This window comes from Chrysemys picta, chromosome 18 (assembly GCF_011386835.1).
Source record: "Chrysemys picta bellii isolate R12L10 chromosome 18, ASM1138683v2, whole genome shotgun sequence".
Lineage (NCBI taxonomy): Eukaryota > Metazoa > Chordata > Testudines > Emydidae > Chrysemys > Chrysemys picta.
This window is the reverse complement of record NC_088808.1, coordinates 18,872,563-18,887,411: the sequence shown is the minus strand read 5'-3', so window position 1 is coordinate 18,887,411 and position 14,849 is coordinate 18,872,563. Positions and strand designations below refer to the sequence as shown.

At 43.9% G+C, this 14,849-nt stretch overlaps 1 protein-coding gene across 2 annotated transcripts in view; it reads right to left on the bottom strand.

Moving 5' to 3' along the window:
* COL5A1 (collagen type V alpha 1 chain) overlaps nt 1-14,304 on the bottom strand; it is a 247,587-nt gene extending 233,283 nt beyond the window's left edge. For both annotated transcript variants that reach the window (XM_024106028.3, XM_008169084.4), the window contains exon 1: nt 13,646-14,304. In XM_024106028.3, the coding sequence (XP_023961796.2) occupies nt 13,646-13,739 (94 nt within the window). In that variant the 5' untranslated portion in view covers nt 13,740-14,304. The remainder of the gene's footprint in view (nt 1-13,645) is intronic.
* Between the last annotated feature and the right edge of the window lie 545 nt (nt 14,305-14,849).

Genomic DNA, 14,849 nt, shown 5'->3' with positions numbered 1-14,849 from the left:
GGCCAGATTGTCAAGAAGGCTCGGCCCCCTGCTGCTCCCACTGAGAACGATGGAGAATCCCTCCCCTGACATTCAGAACAACGGTTGCTACTGAGCATTTTGACATGATTCAATTTTCAAGTGAGGTGTGAAAACCTGATTCTACTGAAGTCAAGGGCCAAACTCCCATCGACTTCAGTGGGGCCAGGAGTTCACCCTTAGATCGTAAACTTTTGGGGGGCAGGGACTTTTAGTTCCATGGTTGTACCACACCCACTACAGTGAGCTGAGGCTTCTAGGTCCTACTGCAACATAATACATGGGAGCTGCGCTCTTTCAGACAAATCAGGGCTATCGCCAGGTGCATGGATACATTCCTACTGCCGTCTACATTACCAAAGAGTAGATAGAAATGAAGCAAAATGCCTTGGCATCATTTTCCCAACCTTCTTATACTGGTAAAAATAGCTGGATGTTACTAACTAAAAACTGCCTAAAAGACATACCGGGATCATCTTTCCTTGCCTTCTTTTCCTGGCTTATAGCTGTCTAGTTTTATAATATTCCCACTGGGCTTTCCATGCTAGGATGTTTCAGTATCCAGTACCCCAATTTCCATTTGCAACACATGCATGTACTCTAGCTTGCCAAAGTTATTCTTTTTTCCCCCCAGCAAGCTGAGGTATCTACCGTGCTGTTCAGGAAATCCTCTACCGGTTTTCAATTATTTGGTGATATTTAGTGGTTCAAATAGTGCCTTTTCTCTAACAGCACAATGCCCCATGCTCTCCTATTGTTTACACCAGAAGCACAGAGAAAAGCTGTAAAATGACACGGACAACTCAAAGAAGTCACAACGCATACCGCAGAGACAGGTTCTGTTACCAGAAGAGCATGCTATGTCTTTGTTCCTACAACAAAGGAACAACCTTCAACCTCTTCAGATATAACCAGCAACTTAACCCGGGGGGGTTGGAGATGAGAAAAAAAAGTTTTATATTTCACTATTTTTTAAAAGATATAATCTATGAATTGGTGACATAAAATAGAAGGCCTGGGATCGTCTAGTCTGGCCTGCTGGATAAGTGTCATAATTTTCACTCCTACAGGCCAGGACTCTCCTGGGATTTGAATTTCTAGCACTGCCCACATGAGTCATACCAATAGGCCATAAATAGGCCAATTCAGTGCTCAGTATTATTATTTGTATTATCTCAGCGCCTACAAGCCCCTCCCCCCTTCTTGTAGTAGGCACTGTACGGCCAAAAAATGGCAGATCCTCAGCTGGCTGTAAATTTGCCATAGTTCCTCTGAGGTCAATGAAGACTTTGACAATTTACACCAGCCGAGGATCTGTCCCAGAGTAAGATGGTCCCTGCCCTAAACAGTTTCTGGCCCAAATAGACAAGACAAAGGGCGAGAGAGGGAGAAGTATTATACCCATTTTAAAGATGGGGAACTGAGGCACAGAGAAATTAAGTGACTTTCGTCTATGTCATACGGAAGTCTAGGACAGAGCTGAGAAATAAACTCTCCTGAGTCTCATTTCAATGCCTTCACCCTCAGACCATCCTTTCTCCATCCAGTTTACTGCCTAAACTACTAGGAAAACTCCAGCATGGTAAATATATAAATACTATGGTAGTATTTGTGTTTCATAAAACTAAATCTTTAGAAAACCTGATCCAAGAGGAAAGGTTAAAAAAACTGGGCAGGTTTAGTCTTGAGAAAAGAAGACTGAGAGGAGGACCTGGTGATAGTCTTCAAACATGTTAAGGGCTGTTCTAATGAGGACGGTGATCAATTGTTCTCTGTGTCCACAGAAGGTAGGACAAGAAGTGATGGTCTTCATCTGCAGAACTCAGTAATAGGCTTCCAAGGGAGGTTCTGGACACTCCATCATTGGAGGTTTTTAAGAACAGATTGGACACACATCTGTCAGGGATAGTCTAGGTTTACTTGGTTCCACCTCAGTGCAGGGGGCTCAGCTTGGTGATTTCTCCAGGTCCCTACATGTCTCTGATTCTATGATCTTTGAGAAGCCTGAAGACTCCCAAGCAGTGTTAGGAGCTTCTTGCTTCTAAAAGAAATAGCAACTCAAAAAAACAGAAAAACTGCACAATGGGCATTTTTTAGTTTAGTTTTTTATTTCTTGCTCCAATGAGGTTCCAGACATGTCCACAGGAAAACCACGACATCATTTTAACTGCTTGTTCAGTGCTCAGCTCTGTTTCAAGGACCTGAAACTGACGAACAATAACTAAGTGGCTGATTACAGCATGCTGCCCACCTCAATGTTTTCCATATATCATCTTTGTATTTTAACGAGTTTTTCCATCCATTTCTCTTTTTTTTTTGTCGTCCTTGCCTGCCGCTTTCGCTCGCTCTTCCCACATTTGTGTCTTTTTTCTTTTTTCATACAAAGGTCTCTATTGACAGTTAAAAAAAGAAAAACAGCTTGCAGACTCAGCACATAGCTGAGTGAATTTGACTCCAGTAAGAATCAAAGCTTTGATATAGAATGAGGCAATTGCAGGATGCAGTCCCCAAGAAGCTCTCTGCAGCAAGCTGAGGTTACAAGATGAGGGAGAGGGTTAACGTTCTGCATGGAAAAATGCAACTACCAAATAACTGAAGCTGAACTGAGCAGGACCCAGGTGATGCGGGTGAGCAGAAGAAAGGACTTTGAAGCATTTGCAGCAGTCTTCTTTGGTTGAAGGCACATACCCAATATAGTCCATAGGTTAGGAGGACTCCTACATCCCTTGCTGATGCTAAGTTCTCACGGAGCAGCACACCACCTTCTACCACCTCCGGTTGCCTAGGACACTCCATCCCTGCCTGGTGGACGATGACCTGGCTCTATTATTCACACGTTTGTCACCTCTTGTCTGGACAACAGCAATACAATAGACCTGAGCACGAACTCTCCAGCTCTTAGGAAACTCCAGCTAGTACACAACACTGCAGTGCATCTCCTCAGCAGCATGGGAGATGGCACACACATCACACCCATCCTCTGCTCTCTGTGCGGTTCCCTGCAGAATACCGAGGCAAGTCCGAGGGCTCATCCTTATCTTCAAGGTGCTCAGTGACCTGGGCCCAGCATCTCTAAAAGGGCCTAAAGCTCAGAGATGAGGACTATGGTTGACAACTCCGCTCCTCTGGCACAATGGAGCTTCTGACCATCAGGATAAAGCTCATCTGTGCGGGAGACGGAGCTTTCTCGAGGGCCAGTCCCAGACTATGGAACAAATTCCCACAGGACCTGAGGACCATCCCAATCTCACCACCTTCTGCTCCCAGTGCCAGCTACACTTCTCTGACCAGTCTCCTCTCATGTAAAGCACAGAGCAGCATGGATATCTAAAAATAACAAATCCACCCAAACCAAAACCCTACCCAATCACAACTCTCCACTGCATACACAATTCTCCCCCTGCGGAGAGGGGGAGAGAGAGAACAAACCACTTGTGGTGGACGTTCGTCACATAGCTTAATGCCCAACTGGAAGGTGCTCAGATACCAGTGATCAGAGTGGGATAAGAACTGCATTTGTTTATTCATTGTAGTTCTGGGCATTTTTCTCTCTCGCCTAAAAGCACCATGCTGAATCCTAGCCAAGACTTCTAAGTCACTACAGCAGCTAAGGGATCAATCCTGCAACGCCTGGAAACACGGGGCACTCACTGCTCCAAGTCAAGTAAATGGGAACTGAGGACACTTGGTACCTCCAGAAAGTTGCTCAGCATCTTGTAAGATTGGGTCCTTAAAGCACCCAGGGTCTGATCCAAAGCCTCCTAAAGTTAACGTGAGTTTCTCTGTTAGATCCAGTGGGCTTTGCATCAGGCCTCAATGCAATCCTATTTAAAGGCCCGGTCTTGCAAGCTGTTACTCATCTATCTGACCCTGCCGTCTGTGGCTGTATTGCTACTGATGCCAGCGTCTGCTGAATCAGATTCTTAGTCCTTGTTTTACCCCCAAAGAAATCCAGAGTGTAATGCCACCCCTCTAGGTGGGTCATCCGCAGGGGGCACCGAACTTGGGACTTCTGGATCTGAATGCAAGAGCCTCTACTGCCTGACCTACAAAACCCAGCTCTCCTCCCCAAGGCTGCAGCAGGCTCATCAATCCCAGAGGGTAACAGAGAGACACTCCAAGCTGGCGTGGGCTTCGTGAGTAGAAGATTGCAGGGTCGGGCTTTCAGTTTGCAATAGCTCCATTCCTCGTGTTCACGCTAGGACCCCCGCAAGGCACAGAGAATGAGGCGCCTGCATATGTTACAGCAGGAATACTCAGCCCTTGGAATACTCTTCTCGCCTGAAGCCCACTGAGAAACTATGGAAATTCTTGGAGTGTGATGAGCCTCTTTCTCCAGCTCTGCCCCAGCGCGCGGAATTGCCAGCGATAGCCTCCTTCTACCAGGTGTGATGTAGGGAGGCTATCAGGAGCATGCTGGGAGGAAGAGCTGATAAAGATAAAACAGTCCAGATCTTCCAAAGGCCTTTTCTAGGTCAGAAAACAATCCAGAGTACACAGGCCCACTTAGCATATACCCCCAGGCCTGGATACAGAGCCCTACGGATCTTCAGCAGCACTTTTTAACAGCTAAAAACGTCTCCATCCGTGCCACAAGACCTTCCGCTGGACTTCGGGTGGAATTCACCCCCATGCAGGGAGACAGCAGGGGCCTATGCATCAATACAGTCCCCCCCAAATGAGGGTTTCAGTGGTACATGGGCCTTGTGAAAGCTCTCTGCACAGGACTGAATGTCACCCCTCCTGACTCCAAGGGTTTAGCAAAAGTCCCAACCAAGACTTGAATATCTTCCAACAAGCTCATGAATTAAGACCTTTTAAAGGGCCCGTCTGTGCCGAAAGCTTTCCAAACCACCACCACCCCCCCCCACACACACACAGACACACACACATACGCACACCACAAGGACAAAAGACGGTTCAGTGCCTTCCAATTTGCTATTCTTGCCAGTTTTCCAGCTACAGCCTAGATGGGTTACGTTGGAGAGAAATTGCTATCTAAAAAAATAAAAATAAAAAGCCGTAGTAATTCAAGCAGCTCAAAGGGCAACAGCGGCTCTGACCCTGGGACTCAGCGAAATAGTAAGGAATTTGAAAGCGCTGTCATTTATGTTCAACGAGCACAGCTTTGAATGAAACAAAGGGAAAAAGAGATCCCTCTTTATTATATGGGAGCGTCCCTAGGGACTCCCTCAACAGCAGGTCAACTGATCACAATGAGCCAATGAGGAAATCCTCCTTCAGAGGACCCCAGACACAGTTGGATTCTTTCTGCATGACTCATAGGATGAGTCACTGTCCTTGACTAGCAATGATCATTTCCCTTTTATAAAAAGAGCCATGGGGTGTACATGTGGGATGCGATGCCATAGGGGGAAATCCCTTCTAGAATTCTGTCCTGGATTTTGGAACAGCCACAGGATAGACGCCTCCTCACCCCAAGAGACTCCGTCCCAGGTTTTACGCCAAGTGCAGGCCAAGACGGGGCTTTGAGGGTTTCATCCGTGTCCTGTGCTTACTCATGCGGTGCAGCCATGATTGGTAAAGCTCAGATTGCATAGCTCAGTACTGAGTCCCAGGGCTTTGAATAAAGGCGCTCCTGGTAACACAAGATAGAACAGGGAAGTCCTGGCATCCCAAAAGCTAGAAGAAAACGGTCTTTTTGTAAATGTATACGCTGGGACAAACTTGTGGCTATGCATGTGCACGTGTCTAGTGCATGCACATCAGACACACACAAGGGTTTTCCCCCTTTTTAGGGCTTGTCTACACTTCAAAGACAATTCGGATTAAGGTAGCGTGTGAATTTAAATCACAATAGCTGTTCTGGGAGAACGCCATCTGTGGACACTCATATTTCGGAAGAAGAGTGCCTTTTCTGGTTTAGCTTCATCCACTTGGAGTACCTACTCTGGAATAAAGCCATATGTAGACAAGCCCTTATTATCCCTTTGACATGCACAACAACCGGGACAACAAACACAACTGTGCCACGAGACTATGGTATTCACTCAACGGCTAGGATACCAAATCTAACCTTCAACGCTGCATGCTTGCAACCCACAGACACCACAAACAGAACTAGAGAGCTGATCACTCTGGATATTTTGCAAAGGAAAATACATCATGGACCCTTTCCTCCTTTAGGAGCCTCCTGCAAACAGATTTATTAAGACAGGCTGACAATCCCTACTCCAAGTTTCCTCCTACACACGCGCACATGCTCTCTCTCTCTCTCTCTCTCTCTCTCTCACACACACACACACACACACACACACACACACACACACACACACCCCTAAATCATGGAATTAAAGAGATGCTGCCTAACTTCAGCATTTATTCACCCCATTTGCATCATTCCTCTTCAGTGGGTTTTTTCACACACACACACACCCCATATACCTGTTTGCACAATGTTTAGCTAGACTATAAGCGCTGGAGTGGAAATCTCGTTCTCCATTCTGATTTCACTTGCACTGGAACAAACTGGCAGTAACTCCCTTGACATCAATGGGGCTACAGCAATGGAAAACCAATGCAAGAGAGAGATCTGAATCAGGCCCCTTGTCTTCATATTCATCTAAAGTACTTAGCACATTGTTGGCTCACTACAAATAATAATTAATATCTGGAGGAATTAAACATGCCCCCACATCATCCCAAATTAACATTAAACGCCTTAATTTCATTTTTAGTTAAGAGATCTAGTTTATTCCTCCAAGGCGATTCTCAAAACTCTCCCCATGCCTTCCCTTACCTGTGTCCCCATTTTCCTGTTTTAGGTTGTAAAAACTGTTCAGGGCAAGGAATGCGTCTTGTGAATTTATGGGGCCGTACTAATGATTACTACTAACAACCATCCTGTGGGCAAACAAGGCTGTTCAAGTACAAAGCCATCATGTCTGCAACTTGCACCAAACGGAACAAGGATCTCATGTCCCTGGAAGGATGTTTCTCCTGTCTGCAAGGCCCCTAGGTTAGGACACTTGTGTTTTTTCCCCTTCCTCTGCCTGGGGGCTCAACACCCAGGGCAGAGCTTGTTTCAGCAGCTGTGCGGTTGGAAAGCTGCCCATCAAAGGACCTCACTGCCCTCGCACTTAAGATCAGTGTCAATCACTGAAGTCAGTGGAGTCACACTATGGTGCATAATGAGAGGAGAGAACTAAGATGTTGGAGGTCGCTGGCCTCTGCCACTTGACGGGTCTCACCCTGCCAATGGACCCCAACCTAGACCACAAAATATTGTCACTGGAGCTGGCTTTCCAGATTTTTGAGATTTTTCTTCACCCCAAAAGATGGTTGCCAGTTTTTTCAACTAGCAGCAATAACAAGAATGATAATAGAATCTGCATCACACACCTTCCATTTGTGGGTCACAAAGCACTTCACAAACATCGATTAAGTGTAAGTTTTTAATGGTGAGGGTAATTACCAACTGGCACCATTTTACCAAGGGGCGTGGTGGATTCTCCATCACTGGCAATTTTTAAATCAAGATTCAACGTGTTCCCAAAAGATCTGCTCTAGGAATTATTTGGGGGAAGGTCTCTGGCCTGTTATACAGGAGGTCAGACTAGATGATCACAATGGTCCCTTCTGGCCTGGGGATCTCTGGATTACTGAGCTCCCACATTCCCTCCCACATGGCTTGCAAGGAAGGTAAAAAAACATCCCAGCCCTTTTGAAAATGGATAAAACGGAGCACTCAGGGACTACGACTGGGATTTTGAAATTCAATTGGAGACAGGTGTCTAAACCTCTTAGGACGCTTTGGAAATCCCAGTTGGGGTGACGTGGCCACATAGCAAATCAACGGCAGACTCGGAAATGGAATCCTGACTCCCAGTCCTATGCCCTTATGCCCACTCTACCATTCCATCTCTACAGGACACTGTTCTGCCCACTCTCCAATCATGAGCGACATAGGGCACTTGCTAGCATTGTTCTTAAATTATTCCTGCATTTGATACTTGTCTACAGCAGAGTGACCAGATGTTCTGTTTTTAAAGGGACAGTCTAGTTTTTTGGGACTTTTTCTTATATAGGCGCCTATTACCTCCCACCCCCACCCCCTGTCCCGTTTTTTCGCAGTTGCTATCTGGTCACCCTCGTCTACAGTGTACATGCAAACACATACAATGAATTAAATAACTACAAGGTCCCAGAGTAGTCAATAATGTAGTAAGGAAGAACAATTGCCTTCTTTGCAGGAATCACTGGGTGAAATTCTAAGCCCTGTGTGATGCAGGAGGTCAGAGTAGTTATCCCTGCTGGTCTTAAAAATCTATGGCTGAGATTTTCATAGCCAACAAGGAGATTTAGACACATGGTTCCCCCCCCCCTTGAAATGAATAGGTACGGTGCATTCATATTTCTTAAGTGGCTTTGGAAAAATCTCTGCCTAACAATCTATGCACAATCATCATACTGACAGTACAGACAGACAGGTTCATGCTGTCTAAAGACAAATCTGTTAGAAGTGCCAGCAGGTGTCCCGTCCAACAGGAAGGAATGCGTATCGTAGGGGAAAAGTGATCTTTTTATTTATTTATTCACTGTTATTACTCAGAGTACCTGAAATCTTAAAACAGACTCGACACTCACAAATATTTACTGATATATTATGCTTTATGGACCAGAACAAACTGAAATCAATAAGAATCTATCCATTGACTTTAATGGAAGCTGGATCCGGCATTCTGAGAACGGCTGTTCCTATCACTAACATTAAACTTCTGCTCCAGGAAGTATACTTAAACTTTGGACAAAGATTAAAGTGAGGTGACAGGGGAGAGGGAGAGAGACAGACGTAGGAAATAAATAGCCAAATCTCCTATTTTTAAAAACAGACCAAAGAGCCGTTTCCTGGCAAGTCTGCTCTTATAGATTTATTTCTCAAGTCCAGACAGAAACCTTGGATTATCTAAGCCATGTGTCTATAAATGGGTACTTTCACTAATGCAGAGGTAGAGGAGTAAATATGCCACATCTGTGTATTTTGCTTATTCACATCTGTTTTTATGCCAGTGCCTCCCTCTGAAAAAAAAAAATTCGAAGAGGCTGTGAGGCTATATGTACTGTTTCTTTGAATCTATAGCCAGAAGACATGCAGCGTGAGGCAGTCTGGAGGCAGGCACTCTACAATGAAGAAGAGAAAGGGACAACTTAGGGATAATGCTGATTTCCTTATCTTAATAAAGCTCCTTATGAAGTGTTGGAGGAAAGCCTTTAGTTCTGTGATTCCTTACTATTGTCACATGACAAAGGGCTAACTCCACTTTCGTTTATTTACAGGCCTTCAGACTTTACCAGACACACCAAAATTTCCTTTCTTAATATATATTTCAAGATCCACAGGAAAAAAGATGAATCCAGACACAGTAACTACAGAGTGTTACATGGATTGCCAGGGATAGTACAGATGTTTATATGCACCACACAGAGAGAGAAATACCACACACAACACATCCTATGACATTTCAAGCAGTGGGTTATACCTGGTTAATAAGGCAAGTTTGATTCTGACCAGCCCCAGGATAGAAACGTATTTTATGCCATCTTCAGGACTTTCCAAAAAGCCACATGATTCCTCTACAAAAAGCACTTTTTTGTGGTGGTTGAAAGAACCTCCTTTATCCTCAAAGCTGTTAATCCTCATACCAGTGCCACAAACTGGGAATCTGAGCTCACCTCCATGGCTTCCTTTCTTAGTGCACACACCCACTCTTATCCTTTCATCTCTCACATCTGGATCCCTGGCACATAGCACAAGGGTATGAAAAGTAAGAAAATGGGAACCACATTATCAACTCATGCCAAGACTTTTAACTGACAGATGTCTGCGGCAAACAGACTACCACTATTCTGCGACCTGTCAGAGTAACCAGGAGGCACCACGCCAATCTAATGATTTGCTTCAATTGCCTTGTGTGTTAAAAAGAAAACCGCTAAGGGAGAGTTTTTATCCCTTTAAACAAGAAGGTTTGGGCCTTTTTCCCATAGTAAGGATTCATATTCCCTTTGCAGTTCCCTTCTGTTGGTCCTAACAGTGCCATTATTTCTGCATGCCCTAGGTGTAAGGGCAAAATACTTTTGTTTGTAGGATTAACCTTATTATTAAAGGGCTTTTCATCCAGTAGGAATCAGTGTTGCAGATCTAGGATAATTGTACCCAAAATGACTCATCAGCCTTCAAACCACAAGGAGGAGAAATCAGCTCGAAAGCGTAAAGGCTCCAGTACTGACGGCTAAAAGGCCCTGATTAACAGGCCTGCTTGCAGCACAACACCGACAATTCCCAAGTACATTTAGTGGAGAAGGAGCAATGCCCTTTCAGCGCTGGTTTTCAGTGCTTTCTCCAATCCCAGGTCGAACGTTTATCCCTCGTCATTTAGGGCCAAGGGGAAAATAATGATGCTGGGGCCTAATAACGCCGAATACGGAGTGTGCGCAATTTCCATCCATTTTGTTGGGCGCTGAGGCCACTCGGTAGCTGGCAGAATTGGCCCCTTGGTTATGGCATTGACAGTGTATTTCACCCCACGTGCCATTCTAAGTGACAATGGGGAAGAGACCACTCTAGGGAAGGGGGAGTGGTTTGAGAAGCGCCTGCATCCTGCCTTTGGAATATACACGGTTTCACTGAATAAGGGATGCTAGTCAGCTGACTCAGATGCGTCCCTGTCAACTTCTGAATGGGGCATGTACTACTGTAGCTTATTAAAAAAAAAAAAATTATCCATAAAGTTCTGTTCCAAGGTGGTATAATTCTCCCCCTTCTCAAGAAACAAGTCACAAACAACGAGACCACACTGCACGTTTTCCATTGGACATCAGAACTGTCGCCTGACATCCATTCCAGACTAACAGGGTCATATTTCTCCTGGTTTAGCCACTCCTATCCTTTTCAACTGGAAAAATATTAAACTGTCCTAAGTGGCCAGAGACTAAGAATATTATTTTCTTAGCTCATTCTAGATTAATGTAAACAGCCAAGGGGAGAAGCAACAGATGGTAACAAAATACTTAATAATTTCCAGCATTTTTATTTCTTTTCAAAGACCATGCTGTGCATTCTTATTACATTTTTCTCCACCACTAAAGGAAATGGCTGTTTCCAAAAATATTCGCCCAGAAACCTGATTCACTTTTATGAGGATCTGTAAAAATAAAGAGAGACTCCAACTTTGTCTGTCAGTTAAATTTAATGTGACACCACTTGTAAAAAACCAGGGGTCATTGTGGCTTGGACAGGAATCACTGAGACAGCCCAGCTCATGTCACTTATGGCCTGGCCTCTAGAATAAATCAAGGTCTGCAAATAATTTTCTTTTCCCCCTTGAATAGCAGAGGTGTATTTGCTCCCGAGCAGGACAACGGAGAAGTGAGTTTTCACTTCATTGCATTTTATTTCAGTTTTATTTTAGTCCTTTTAAGAAACTGGGATTAAATAAAAGGGGGAAGAGAACTTAACTGCGGTTGGGGGGAAGTTAACCAGATAAAAGAACATTAGACGTTGCCTTTAAATGACCAAATCTGGCTCCTCCCACATTTGAGTAATCCAATATCATACCAGGAAGCTCACTGGGAACATTCAAGACCTTTCACTTCAGAGAGAGATGCTACTCAGAACAGCAAGATTTCTATACACTGACCGTTATAGATGCATGGAACCTCCTAGTCCATAATGAGTTTTAGATGGACATACCTCCACGCTCCTGATCCAAATCTCCCTGAAGCCAATGAGTAGTCTCCCTAAAAGCACTCCAAACAATATAGAGACTGACAGTATGTCTAAGCTGCTACGACACTACTGAAATACATCCCTGGCTAGTTGCCCTGCAACAGGACTGCAAAAACTTTGTATTCTTTCCATTTACATTTCTGAAATTGACAAGGATTTAGCAGTCTACAAATGGCAAAAGAAGGTAGTACAATGGCCACTGATGTACCATCCGAGGAGCTGCCTGCTTTAAAAGAGGATGGTCCCAGAAAATATTCTTTCCTCTATCCAAATACGAAGATGGACATCAGATCCGGTCCCTATCCAGCCAAAGACCATTGCTCCAGGTCATAATCCAATAGATTGCAATGCAATAGAACATCTGGGAGTCGCTCTGAGGTGATATTAGTTTTTCCACCACTGAGGTTCTATCTATAGATATTTATCTTTCAGTAAAGAAAATATTTTCTCTCTCACCTAAGAACTTTTTCTTGCAATTTTTGACAAGTCCCTTGCCTCCTTTTTATAAATAAGTCCTCTTGGGTTAGAACGAAGAACCTTGAAATGACAATAGTTGATCATTATTCTGTTATGGTTTGAATCCCCCACGGCTTGTCTTGGTAACACATAATGTGCCAAACAGTGGTTGGGCTTCCAAAAGAACTTATGTAAACTTCAGAATTAAGGCTGAAGCTAAGACAGGCTGTATTAAATGCTTTTGCTAGTCAGTAACATTGGAATCTCAGTTTGACATTAGCTGCCACCCCTTCAGTTGGCCCTAACTGTCCTGCAAAACTCCATCATGGTTCCTATCTCGCCTTTTAAAATCATCAAAGTGGCTTTGCCCCCAAACCTCCTCTTATTCTTCCTCCCACAGTACTAGAAAAGGAAATCTACTAAAGAGCAATATTTATTTCATTCGCAGACCACAAACCTCTGCAGATACCCTTTAGAGCCTCAGTAGAGTTAAACTATTGTAAGTTCAAAGAACTTTCAAGGTAGATCCATCAGTATTCATCTATCCAGCCTATGCATTCCAGAGTTAATAATTGTGAAAGCCAGTATTAAAATTAACCAAAAAAAACTTCTCAAAAAGTAAGTAACAAAATCAAGTACTCAGTCCTCCTTTTCTATAACGCAAAAAAGGTGACTCCTGGAGCTGTTGTTGTTTTTGTCCCAACTGTTGCATTTTGTAGTTTCTCCTTTACCAAACCCAGCAACAGTAATGGGGGGGGGATGCAAAACGGAGTTAACAAAAGTACAGGCAGCATACAACAGAGGGCGTACGCTTTCTAAGTTTCTAAAAGCAAAGTTTGCAAAAGTTTTTTGCACTGAGATCTCTTGCTTTGATCCGGGAGAGAAGAGAACCGATTATTTCTTGACAAATGTTTGCTCTCTTCCAGCAGAAACTATGCAAAGAAGAGACGTTTACAATTAATTCAAAATAGCTGTATAGCGAAACAACACAAGTCACTAAAAATACATTTTGATTCCTTTTTTTAAGTGTGCCTGGCAAGTGGCAGATCTGTTTTAAGGAGAAAAAAAAGGATTGTGTTTTAAGTTTTTCCCTTTTATGGGCCCCCTGACAAATGGCATTCACAGGACTTAGGCAGCTAAAACATTTTTTTTTTTTTTTTTTGGAATGCATTGGGTAAGAAAAGACAAATGTTTTGCAAAGCACAATAGAAAGCAAGCTTTTCTTTTTTGTTACAAGTTTTCTGAAGTCTTCAGTCAGCTCACCCATATATTTGCTCCAGACATAGATGACATGAACATTAGTCAACAGCAATCATGTTTTAACAAGGCTAAGTTAAACAAGGGAGAGAGAAAGCGATTTCTGTAGCCTGAAGGCAAACTATTTATTAAGGACACAAAGAACGCATATAAACAAAAGCGCCTTACCTGCTTTGCTTTGAGAAATTGCATAGAGGAGAAATATTGCTATAGTTTTGGTCCTTATCCAACTTCTTCTTTTCCACCTTGTGTGTGTATCCATGGTCCACAATAAAAGGGGGATCAGCTTGGGGGGATTGAGCAAATGCTCACACAACCTTAGGTCTGGGGTAGAAAAATCAAAGGAAAAGGCTCAGATCCCCCGCCCCCCAGAAGAAGCAACTTTTATAAGGCCATGAACTGGACGTTTGTGTTTGATTGGTCTTAACTAGGATGAGGGTCTGAACTTGCTCTGTTACTGTATTTTTGTTTTGGCTTGTCTTGCTTTCTTGGTATAGCAGGTCCTTCTTCGCTTCCCTTCCGTCTCTCCTCCTCCTCTTGGTCTGATTCTTCTCGGGCTCCCCTCTCAAGTGATGTCCCCCTTCCCCTGACTAATCGAGGAGTGGAAACTTTTTTTTCTTCCCTTCTTCTTTTAAAGCAGATGCGAGAGATTGTCAATCGAGATCCAATGCAGCAAATCAGAGTTTAGGAGGCTGCAGGGCTCTGCCCCCTTCCACTGGAGTCCAGGAGAAACGGGGGGGGTGGGAAGAGGGAAAGAAGTTTTTAAAAGAGAGAGAGAGAGAAATTGAATGTGTGGCATGGGGCGATATTTCTTCCTCCCTTCCTTTGGCAGCCTTGATTTCTTTCCCCGTCTATCTCCAACCAGATCCGAGAGCTGCACAGGGGCAGGTCCCAGCGGCAAGTTTGAATGTGCAGCCAAAGACAGGAAATCGAGCTGTTGCAAACAAAGTTGCTGCTGTTTTGGGCTCTTTTGCTAATGGAGCCATTTGAATTCAAGGAGTTTCCAGTCCGAATCTATCAGTGCATTGGAGATGTTGCAGGGTTGCTTTGTTTGTTTTTCAGCCCCGGCACCGGGAGTCCAAAGGACCTACAAGAAGCCTAGAGATTTTTTAATTCCGGGTTCAGCGTTTCTTGATTCTTTGTGCTTCTTGGGACCAGAGGTAAATAGTGTTAGAGCAAAAAGAAACAAAATTGCAATGGCATAATAAAAAGCAATATTTTCAGATCAGTTGTAAAAGATTGGTTTGCAACAGGTTAACCGGGGAGTGGGTGGAAGGTGAATGGGGATGTTGAATGGCGGAATGAGAGAGAGAAGGTGGCCGAGGTAATATCTTTTATTGGACCAATTTCTGTTGGTGGAAGAGACAAGCTT